Raw genomic sequence first — 12228 nt, 5'->3', positions numbered from 1 at the left:
ATGAGCACAATGTTTCCCCCTTAATCAGAGGGTTTGCAGACAATAGGGGGTATTTCTAAATGCCCTCAATTGCTCTTTTTTGTTCCATTGTAAGGTTCATATTAATCTCATTTTTTCTTCCAAATTTTTATTGCCTTACTTTCACCAAATAATTTTTGACAGTTTCCTCAAATACGTTAATGATATCAAAACTCATGGGAGGTATGAAAGTCGACTTTGCTTTGAAATTTATTTTCCTTTTTTTTGTGCAATCCCAAAGCTTTCAATTGTGGGGATGATACATATATACATGTTACCTACTTGCAGTCGCTAGTAGGTAGTTTTAGTTAGGACCAACTTTTGCCATAAACAAGCTTTTTGCTTTGCTAAGAACTTTGCAAACACAACAATGATGGACAGAATGTGGATCAATGTCACACATTCACCCCAGTCCAAAGATCTGGGCCCAAATCCATCGTTTTTCCACTCCACACCACCCTGGGTTAGACAATGGCGATATGCAAATCAGCGCTGACCCTGTGCCCCATGGGAACAGTCCAGTCCGAACTACAAAAGCCATGTCCTTCCCAGAACGGAATCAAGCATCCGAGGACCGGCCCGGTTTCGAGGTAACACCTCTCATCAGCCCGGCTAGCTTGACTCCAGTGGTGTGGAGTGCCTGGGACTCACGTCTGAGCATCCCCAGTACACTTAGAGCGGTAATTGCAAACACAACAATGATGGACAGAATGTGGATCAATGTCACACATTCACCCCAGTCCAAAGATCTGGGCCCAAATCTATCGTTTTTCCACTCCACACCACCCTGGGTTAGACAATGGCGATATGCAAATCAGCGCTGACCCTGTGCCCCATGGGAACAGTCCAGTCCGAACTACAAAAGCCATGTCCTTCCCAGAACGGAATCAAGCATCCGAGGACCGGCCCGGTTTCGAGGTAACACCTCTCATCAGCCCGGCAGGCTTGACTCCAGTGGTGTGGAGTGCCTGGGACTCACGTCTGAGCATCCCCAGTACACTTAGAGCGGTAATTGCAAACACAACAATGATGGACAGAATGTGGATCAATGTCACACATTCACCCCAGTCCAAAGATCTGGGCCCAAATCCATCGTTTTTCCACTCCACACCACCCTGGGTTAGACAATGGCGATATGCAAATCAGCACTGACCCTGTGCCCCATGGGAACAGTCCAGTCCGAACTACAAAAGCCATGTCCTTCCCAGAACGGAATCAAGCATCCGAGGACCGGCCCGGTTTCGAGGTAACACCTCTCATCAGCCCGGCTAGCTTGACTCCAGTGGTGTGGAGTGCCTGGGACTCACGTCTGAGCATCCCCAGTACACTTAGAGCGGTAATTACAAACACAACAATGATGGACAGAATGTGGATCAATGTCACACATTCACCCCAGTCCAAAGATCTGGGCCCAAATCCATCGTTTTTCCACTCCACACCACCCTGGGTTAGACAATGGCGATATGCAAATCAGCGCTGACCCTGTGCCCCATGGGAACAGTCCAGTCCGAACTACAAAAGCCATGTCCTTCCCAGAACGGAATCAAGCATCCGAGGACCGGCCGGGTTTCGAGGTAACACCTCTCATCAGCCCGGCTAGCTTGACTCCAGTGGTGTGGAGTGCCTGGGACTCACGTCTGAGCATCCCCAGTACACTTAGAGCGGTAATTGCAAACACAACAATGATGGACAGAATGTGGATCAATGTCACACATTCACCCCAGTCCAAAGATCTGGGCCCAAATCCATCGTTTTTCCACTCCACACCACCCTGGGTTAGACAATGGTGATATGCAAATCAGCGCTGACCCTGTGCCCCATGGGAACAGTCCAGTCCGAACTACAAAAGCCATGTCCTTCCCAGAACGGAATCAAGCATCCGAGGACCGGCCCGGTTTCGAGGTAACACCTCTCATCAGCCCGGCTAGCTTGACTCCGGTGGTGTGGAGTGCCTGGGACTCACGTCTGAGCATCCCCAGTACACTTAGAGCGGTAATTGCAAACACAACAATGATGGACAGAATGTGGATCAATGTCACACATTCACCCCAGTCCAAAGATCTGGGCCCAAATCCATCGTTTTTCCACTCCACACCACCCTGGGTTAGACAATGGCGATATGCAAATCAGCGCTGACCCTGTGCACCATGGGAACAGTCCAGTCCGAACTACAAAAGCCATGTCCTTCCCAGAACGGAATCAAGCATCCGAGGACTGGCCCGGTTTCGAGGTAACACCTCTCATCAGCCCGGCTAGCTTGACTCCAGTGGTGTGGAGTGCCTGGGACTCACGTCTGAGCATCCCCAGTACACTTAGAGCGGTAATTGCAAACACAACAATGATGGACAGAATGTGGATCAATGTCACACATTCACCCCAGTCCAAAGATCTGGGCCCAAATCCATCGTTTTTCCACTCCACGCCACCCTGGGTTAGACAATGGCGATATGCAAATCAGCGCTGACCCTGTGCCCCATGGGAACAGTCCAGTCCGAACTACAAAAGCCATGTCCTTCCCAGAACGGAATCAAGCATCCGAGGACCGGCCCGGTTTCGAGGTAACACCTCTCATCAGCCCGGCTAGCTTGACTCCAGTGGTGTGGAGTGCCTGGGACTCACGTCTGAGCATCCCCAGTACACTTAGAGCGGTAATTGCAAACACAACAATGATGGACAGAATGTGGATCAATGTCACACATTCACCCCAGTCCAAAGATCTGGGCCCAAATCCATCGTTTTTCCACTCCACACCACCCTGGGTTAGACAATGGCGATATGCAAATCAGCGCTGACCCTGTGCCCCATGGGAACAGTCCAGTCCGAACTACAAAAGCCATGTCCTTCCCAGAACGGAATCAAGCATCCGAGGACCGGCCCGGTTTCGAGGTAACACCTCTCATCAGCCCGGCTAGCTTGACTCCAGTGGTGAGGAGTGCCTGGGACTCACGTCTGAGCATCCCCAGTACACTTAGAGCGGTAATTGCAAACACAACAATGATGGACAGAATGTGGATCAATGTCACACATTCACCCCAGTCCAAAGATCTGGGCCCAAATCCATCGTTTTTCCACTCCACACCACCCTGGGTTAGACAATGGCGATATGCAAATCAGCGCTGACCCTGTGCCCCATGGGAACAGTCCAGCCCGAACTACAAAAGCCATGTCCTTCCCAGAACAGAATCAAGCATCCGAGGACCGGCCCGGTTTCGAGGTAACACCTCTCATCAGCCCGGCTAGCTTGACTCCAGTGGTGTGCAGTGCCTGGGACTCACGTCTGAGCATCCCCAGTACACTTAGAGCGGTAATTGCAAACACAACAATGATGGACAGAATGTGGATCAATGTCACACATTCACCCCAGTCCAAAGATCTGGGCCCAAATCCATCGTTTTTCCACTCCGCACCACCCTGGGTTAGACAATGGCGATATGCAAATCAGCGCTGACCCTGTGCCCCATGGGAACAGTCCAGTCCGAACTACAAAAGCCATGTCCTTCCCAGAACGGAATCAAGCATCCGAGGACCGGCCCGGTTTCGAGGTAACACCTCTCATCAGCCCGGCTAGCTTGACTCCAGTGGTGTGGAGTGCCTGTGACTCACGTCTGAGCATCCCCAGTACACTTAGAGCCGTAATTGCAAACACAACAATGATGTACAGAATGTGGATCAATGTCACACATTCACCCCAGTCCAAAGATCTGGGCCCAAATCCATCGTTTTTCCACTCCACACCACCCTGGGTTAGACAATGGCGATATGCAAATCAGCGCTGACCCTGTGCCCCATGGGAACAGTCCAGTCCGAACTACAAAAGCCATGTCCTTCCCAGAACGGAATCAAGCATCCGAGGACCGGCCCGGTTTCGAGGTAACACCTCTCATCAGCCCGGCTAGCTTGACTCCAGTGGTGTGGAGTGCCTGGGACTCACGTCTGAGCATCCCCAGTACACTTAGAGCGGTAATTACAAACACAACAATGATGGACAGAATGTGGATCAATGTCACACATTCACCCCAGTCCAAAGATCTGGGCCCAAATCCATCGTTTTTCCACTCCACGCCACCCTGGGTTAGACAATGGCGATATGCAAATCAGCGCTGACCCTGTGCCCCATGGGAACAGTCCAGTCCGAACTACAAAAGCCATGTCCTTCCCAGAACGGAATCAAGCATCCGAGGACCGGCCCGGTTTCGAGGTAACACCTCTCATCAGCCCGGCTAGCTTGACTCCAGTGGTGTGGAGTGCCTGGGACTCACGTCTGAGCATCCCCAGTACACTTAGAGCGGTAATTGCAAACACAACAATGATGGACAGAATGTGGATCAATGTCACACATTCACCCCAGTCCAAAGATCTGGGCCCAAATCCATCGTTTTTCCACTCCACACCACCCTGGGTTAGACAATGGCGATATGCAAATCAGCGCTGACCCTGTGCCCCATGGGAACAGTCCAGTCCGAACTACAAAAGCCATGTCCTTCCCAGAACGGAATCAAGCATCCGAGGACCGGCCCGGTTTCGAGGTAACACCTCTCATCAGCCCGGCTAGCTTGACTCCAGTGGTGAGGAGTGCCTGGGACTCACGTCTGAGCATCCCCAGTACACTTAGAGCGGTAATTGCAAACACAACAATGATGGACAGAATGTGGATCAATGTCACACATTCACCCCAGTCCAAAGATCTGGGCCCAAATCCATCGTTTTTCCACTCCACACCACCCTGGGTTAGACAATGGCGATATGCAAATCAGCGCTGACCCTGTGCCCCATGGGAACAGTCCAGCCCGAACTACAAAAGCCATGTCCTTCCCAGAACAGAATCAAGCATCCGAGGACCGGCCCGGTTTCGAGGTAACACCTCTCATCAGCCCGGCTAGCTTGACTCCAGTGGTGTGCAGTGCCTGGGACTCACGTCTGAGCATCCCCAGTACACTTAGAGCGGTAATTGCAAACACAACAATGATGGACAGAATGTGGATCAATGTCACACATTCACCCCAGTCCAAAGATCTGGGCCCAAATCCATCGTTTTTCCACTCCGCACCACCCTGGGTTAGACAATGGCGATATGCAAATCAGCGCTGACCCTGTGCCCCATGGGAACAGTCCAGTCCGAACTACAAAAGCCATGTCCTTCCCAGAACGGAATCAAGCATCCGAGGACCGGCCCGGTTTCGAGGTAACACCTCTCATCAGCCCGGCTAGCTTGACTCCAGTGGTGTGGAGTGCCTGTGACTCACGTCTGAGCATCCCCAGTACACTTAGAGCCGTAATTGCAAACACAACAATGATGTACAGAATGTGGATCAATGTCACACATTCACCCCAGTCCAAAGATCTGGGCCCAAATCCATCGTTTTTCCACTCCACACCACCCTGGGTTAGACAATGGCGATATGCAAATCAGCGCTGACCCTGTGCCCCATGGGAACAGTCCAGTCCGAACTACAAAAGCCATGTCCTTCCCAGAACGGAATCAAGCATCCGAGGACCGGCCCGGTTTCGAGGTAACACCTCTCATCAGCCCGGCTAGCTTGACTCCAGTGGTGTGGAGTGCCTGGGACTCACGTCTGAGCATCCCCAGTACACTTAGAGCGGTAATTACAAACACAACAATGATGGACAGAATGTGGATCAATGTCACACATTCACCCCAGTCCAAAGATCTGGGCCCAAATCCATCGTTTTTCCACTCCACACCACCCTGGGTTAGACAATGGGGATATGCAAATCAGCGCTGACCCTGTGCCCCATGGGAACAGTCCAGTCCGAACTACAAAAGCCATGTCCTTCCCAGAACGGAATCAAGCATCCGAGGACCGGCCGGGTTTCGAGGTAACACCTCTCATCAGCCCGGCTAGCTTGACTCCAGTGGTGTGGAGTGCCTGGGACTCACGTCTGAGCATCCCCAGTACACTTAGAGCGGTAATTGCAAACACAACAATGATGGACAGAATGTGGATCAATGTCACACATTCACCCCAGTCCAAAGATCTGGGCCCAAATCCATCGTTTTTCCACTCCACACCACCCTGGGTTAGACAATGGCGATATGCAAATCAGCGCTGACCCTGTGCCCCATGGGAACAGTCCAGTCCGAACTACAAAAGCCATGTCCTTCCCAGAACGGAATCAAGCATCCGAGGACCGGCCCGGTTTCGAGGTAACACCTCTCATCAGCCCGGCTAGCTTGACTCCGGTGGTGTGGAGTGCCTGGGACTCACGTCTGAGCATCCCCAGTACACTTAGAGCGGTAATTGCAAACACAACAATGATGGACAGAATGTGGATCAATGTCACACATTCACCCCAGTCCAAAGATCTGGGCCCAAATCTATCGTTTTTCCACTCCACACCACCCTGGGTTAGACAATGGCGATATGCAAATCAGCGCTGACCCTGTGCCCCATGGGAACAGTCCAGTCCGAACTACAAAAGCCATGTCCTTCCCAGAACGGAATCAAGCATCCGAGGACCGGCCCGGTTTCGAGGTAACACCTCTCATCAGCCCGGCTAGCTTGACTCCAGTGGTGTGGAGTGCCTGGGACTCACGTCTGAGCACTAAAGAGATAGTTGAAGCCTTTTACAGACACTTTGAGGAGGTATATAGGGAAGATCTTGCACCCGAAAAGGATGAAATAGAAAAATGGATAAAAGCTTTGGTTCCAGTGACAGAAGAAATGCAAGAGTTGTTAAACCAAGAAATTTGCCAGGGGGAAGTAGAGAAAGCGGTTAAAGAGTCCAAAAAAGGGAAAGCACCAGGCCCGGACGGACTACCGGTGGAGGTATATAAAGTTCTGGGGGGGAGCTTGCTGTCTTTAATAAGTAAAGTTTTTAACGAGGTTTTCTTAGGCAAGGCGACTCTTCCCACATCATGGAATGGGGCACATATTATTGTTATTCCCAAACCTGGAAAAATCGCCAAAGAACCTGGACTCATATAGGCCTATATCACTTTTAAACAGTGATTATAAGTTGTTCACTAAGATCATGGCAGATAGGCTTGCTAGGATAGTTCCCCACCTTATCCATGAAGATCAGAGAGGATTTATTAAGGGCAGGTATTTAAGGGAGTTAATATTCTCTTTGATTGGAAGCATAGACCTTGCAAGTACATACAGTCTCCCTCTGGCTGTGGTTGCCCTCGACGCCGCCAAGGCGTTTGATCGTGTGAATTGGGAGTTTTTGAAGGTCTTGATAGTACATTTAAGACTGGGGGTCAACTTTGGTGGGGTTTTGGCCCGAATATATCAGGCACCTACATCGAGAGTTTTAGTTAACGGGGTACTAACAAAGTCAATAAAAGTAATGAGAGGCACAAGGCAGGGATGCCCCTTGTCCCCCCTGCTATTCGATTTGTATATAGAGCCTTTAGCCTGTAAAATCAGAGAGGCAGGTGGGATATCCCCTTTTGAATGTCAGGGTTGGGTTAGAAAGATCGGGCTATATGCAGATGATATAGTTATCCTAACATCAAATTTACATCGAACAATGGACACCATAGGCTCTTTAACGAAGAAATTTGGCGAAGTTTCGGGATATCAGCTAAATGCTGATAAGACAGAAATTATGTCCTGGAATATGGCAGCGGAGGGTTTAGTTTGTAAAAAAGAAATAAGGTACTTAGGTGTCCAAATTACTCAAGATATAAAAGATATTACTAAGGTTAATTTAGCTAAAGTCAGGAAGGAAATATCTCTGGCTTTGAGGGGGTGGGCACATCTGCCTCTAACACTTTATGGACGGGTTAATCTTGTAAAAATGATGGCGCTGCCTAAGATAACCTTCTTATTTGATACGTTACCTCTTATGTTTGAGAAAGAAGGCTTTGCACGACTGTAGAGTGAGATCGGGTCTTTTATTTGGGCGGCCAAGGGATCACGTTTGTCCTGGAAGAAAATCAGGAGAAGACTTTTGAAAGGAGGTTTAGCTGCACCGGATTTTCAGATATATGCTTGGGCCTTTGGGCTTAAAAACTGCAGAATGCTTTTGGGAAGCCCTGGAAACTCGGTGGTCGGGGAACTATTATCAGTGATGTTAAGAGCAGAGAGCATTAAACAAGATGGGTTTATGTACAAATTTTCGGACCCAAAATATTTCAAAAAAGTTAGATTGAAAATCTTGAAGGATTTGGCAATGCTCTGGTATAGAATCAGAAGGGCCACAAAAATACCATACTTTAGCGCAAGTGCACCGATCTGGGATTCACCAGGTGCTCCAAGTTGGACAAAGGATGCGTTGGCAAGACGGTTAAGAGTAGAGGTTCCTCAGTGCTGGGGGGATCTCTTTTTGGATCGGAGTTTATTGCCGTGGTCATATTGCGAACAAAAGTGGGGACACTACTTTTCGAAATTTAAATACCTCCAGATACAAAGCTGGGCGGTGGGGAAAGACAATCTAATAGGGGTACATAATGAATTTGAGGAGAAGCTGGCTGAAGAGGCCCCGATAAAGAAAGAAGTGGCGAGCTGGTACTGGGCAATTATTGAGATGGAGGACGGATCATTAACACTGCCGGACCACCTGTGGGGAGAGTGCTTGCCAAGGATCGCTACAGAACAATACTGGCAAGTAACTATGTTGATTCTTTATAAGGTGGTAAAACCTGCAAATTTAAGAAGGAACCACTTGTTCACTCTCCACAGGGCGTATTGGTCACCAAAGAAGCTGGCTAAATTTAAAAACGGGGGGTCGGTGAGATGTCCTAAATGTACCAGCCCAAATGAGGATGATATCCACATGTTTGTCACATGCCCGGCGATAAAAGGCTTCTGGGGAGATGTGAGTATATGCCTGTCTAAGGTACTGGCCCAGGATTTTGAGGTAAGCCCTGAACTTGTTATTACTGGCAGGCTAGATATTCAAATCAGGGATGTGGACGATAAAGTTAAGTTGGTATTTTATGCTATTCTGTTGGCCCGAAGGGAAATATGTAAGCTATGGGTCTCTGCTGATCCCCCGACATGCTTAGCTTGGATTAGGACTATGAGGGCGGTGGCAAAGTTGGATATGAGTGGTCGGCAGGAGAAAAGATACAAATTTTGGAATCTCTTTTTAAATCACTATGGGTGAAGGGTATAGGGGAAAATTTAAGGCAAGGGTGCCAGTAAGTCCTATGATTAAGCTTCTCTGAAATCTCGGTGGAAACTTTGCTCTACGAAGGCTAGGTAAGGGAGTGTACTCCCTCCCAAATGGGTAAAAGAATTTCCTATCATATGAGATGAAAACACCCTGTGGCGCAATCGTTAGAGAAAAGGGTGAGTAGGGGCAAATGAGGACAAAAAAAAAAACAATTAAAAAAAAAAGCCATGTCCTTCCCAGAACGGAATCAAGCATCCGAGGACCGGCCCTGTTTCGAGGTAACACCTCTCATCAGCCCGGCTAGCTTGACTCCAGTGGTGTGGAGTGCCTGGGACTCACGTCTGAGCATCCCCAGTACACTTAGAGCGGTAATTGCAAACACAACACCGGCCCAGTTTCGAGGTAACACCTCTCATCAGCCCGGCTAGCTTGACTCCATTATCGCCATTGTACTATACCCACGTGGCCCTCGTGCCATCCGACCGCCGGATTTTCTACCAGTCGAGTAAGTACAGCAACTTCACTGCCTCGACCGCCCTAACCGGTTGTTACCCATCCTTACTTTCTTTGCGTACACAACAGCCTGTACCATGGCGCTATTTTGACTCCATCCTCCTGTCTTTCCCTTTCAGATTCATCCTAATTGCCAAATTACCGGTTGCACTCTATCTAGAATCACACGGCTTCACCTCTTACTTCCATTGTACCCACCAGGATTCTTTCTGGTAATTATATATCAATTATACAGATGCCTGTTTCTTGTTCCCTTTCCCCACACCTGCGGTTTACTAGATACACCGCTTGTTTCCTTCTTCCACAGCATCCACAGGCTCATTTGATGCCACGCTGACCCTGAATAACCCTGGATCCTTTCACTCTTTGATAGGTAATTTCTGCTAAGCTCTATTATTTTACCTTTCCTATCCCGTATCCCCTCGACCACTCAATTACTTATCTATCCTTCCTTTCTCTTCCCCTCAGAGCACTACCCCAAACTGCATGACCATTGTCCTGATGTAGACCTGCAATCATTCAGGCTGAAACGCCGTCAACTATCCAGCCTAGAACTCAGGCGATGTTGTGGTCAATCTATTTACCTGAATATCTCATATATATATAAACACTGTACATAACTTGCAATTTTGCCCACTTTAACTTTATTTTTCACCGTTCACGCTGTCCTTCACACCACTGTATCACTGTGCCGCCCACACACTCTCCCACATACATGCCCAGTGCTTACCCCGTGTGTTATGGTCATGATATAATTATATATTATAGTGCTTCTCAACTACTTTCAAAATTGCAGTTTTTCTCACCCCATTATTATGTTGTTGTCTCTCTTCCCTTTTTTCCCCTTCCCAATTGTGATTTACATCGCTGTTTTCAATTGTCTTGTATTTAAATGTGTCCAGTTGAGCCATTCTCCTGAGGAAGGCAGCATGCTGTAAATTCAAACAGAGGATAAGCAGGAACAGTGCCCTGTTTGCTGAGAAATGGTCCTAACTCATCTCAAAGAACTGCATGCAACGCCTCAGCAGGTGCTGGTACTGCCCTGTAGACCTGCTCATTGAACCTAAGCAGCCTGCCCAAGACCCAATGATGCTGCCCCTGCCCAGCCTGGTCCTGATGCAACTCCTCCACAAGTGAGATGTTCACTAGAGGGCTGCTGTTGTTTCCTCTTTTACAGAGTCCCATGGTTGCCTGTTTTCCAACTCATATAGTAAGAGTGAAGAGCTGAAGAAATGGCAGCTGCTAATGGGAGGGAATTGACAAAAGCACTCTGGTTTCAACATCAGTGTCTCAGGGCCAGATGAACTAAAGTTGTTTGTGGGTGCAAATGGGTTTTAGACCCATTTGCAACCGCAAAAAATGTGTGGCCCATGTACTAATCCTATCTTGGGACTCGCAAATTGGTGGGACGTAAATCTGGCTCTCAGTTCGGCTATGAAATATGCAACACACCAGCCTGTTATACTAAAATCCAACCACCTGCCTTCATTCACAGTGAGACGCTGTGTCCTCCCAGTGCGGTGCAGTCGCCCTGAGGCTAGAGGTCCACCCTGGCATCACCCTTAAATACCCCAGACCTGCCATTTTCAGCTGGTCTTACCTTCGTGAGGGTCTCATGGCGAAGCTCAAATCCCAGGGTCCACAGGTTGCCAATGATGGGGAGCGGGGTCGGCCCAGGAGGGTACCTTCTCCTCGACCACTGAAGCTTGAAATACTGTGCTGTGATCGCAGCCACCACCAGAGCCAGTAACACTGCACTGAGAGACAGCATGGTGCACACCTGCTTTCACCTGGTGAACAAAACAGACTGATCCTTCCCTTCTATTCCACCTCTCTGCTGGTTCTTCTATGTAGCGTTGATTTCTTCCTCATCCTTTTTCCTCCCCTCACTGTCTCTCTTTTCTCTAAACCTCCGGATCACCTGTCGTGTGATGACTCCTGAAAGTTCTGGTCACCCCACCTCACCCCAACCTCTCCTCAAACCACTCCAGTGCCTCTTTGTCCCACTTTCAGTCCAACCTCCTCTCTTCCTCCAGGACAGCCTATGAGAGCCGGCTGTAAGTAGTAAATCAGTCAGAAAAGCTGTGTACATTAAATCGTGCCCTATATTTTCTTCTTGAGCAATGTGTATCCCGTGTACTTTTCCTTGGCACGCTGGCATGCACTTTTACTAATAATTGCAGCCCAGATGTAATTACCGTGTGTCATTTACCGCTCTTCATGCACTGGCATGCACTTTTACTAATAATTGCAACCCAGATGTAATTACCGTGTGTCATTGAGAGCTCTTCATTTTGGGAGTATATATGCATTTGTCTGACTGACAATCTAGTTGTTGCCCAGCAGCTTTGATATTAATTTTCCTCCCTTTGTGAAAACTCTCAGTCCAGGAAAGTCAATCGAAAGTTCTCGAGTGCTTTCTGAGTCGGCGAATTAAATCGCTCACATGCACGTGGTCGTGGAAAATAAAATAACACCAATTGTATTCTCTTCCTGTACATGATGTCTGGAGATTTTTGATTCTATGCACACAGCTGGTCCCAGGGTCTGTTGTAGGATTTGTGTGGCCCCGGGCAGAAGATGAACTTGCCAGGGAGGACCCTGTAAATTGTA

General features: G+C 48.7%; 1 protein-coding gene across 1 annotated transcript in view; it reads right to left on the bottom strand.

Annotated features, from left to right (window-relative positions):
* The window catches only part of LOC144791181 (cytochrome P450 2J4-like), a 174663-nt gene extending 163103 nt beyond the window's left edge, over nucleotides 1–11560 (bottom strand). Inside the window, exon 1 of the mRNA XM_078665826.1 lies at nucleotides 11216–11560. Within this exon, the coding sequence (XP_078521952.1) occupies nucleotides 11216–11386 (171 nt within the window). The 5' untranslated portion in view covers nucleotides 11387–11560. The remainder of the gene's footprint in view (nucleotides 1–11215) is intronic.
* Nucleotides 11561–12228: the final 668 nt, after the last annotated feature.

This window comes from Lissotriton helveticus, chromosome 11, assembly GCF_964261635.1.
Source record: "Lissotriton helveticus chromosome 11, aLisHel1.1, whole genome shotgun sequence".
Taxonomy (NCBI): domain Eukaryota; kingdom Metazoa; phylum Chordata; class Amphibia; order Caudata; family Salamandridae; genus Lissotriton; species Lissotriton helveticus.
The sequence above is the reverse complement of the archived record's forward strand: the minus strand, read 5'-3'. Positions and strand labels throughout refer to the sequence as shown.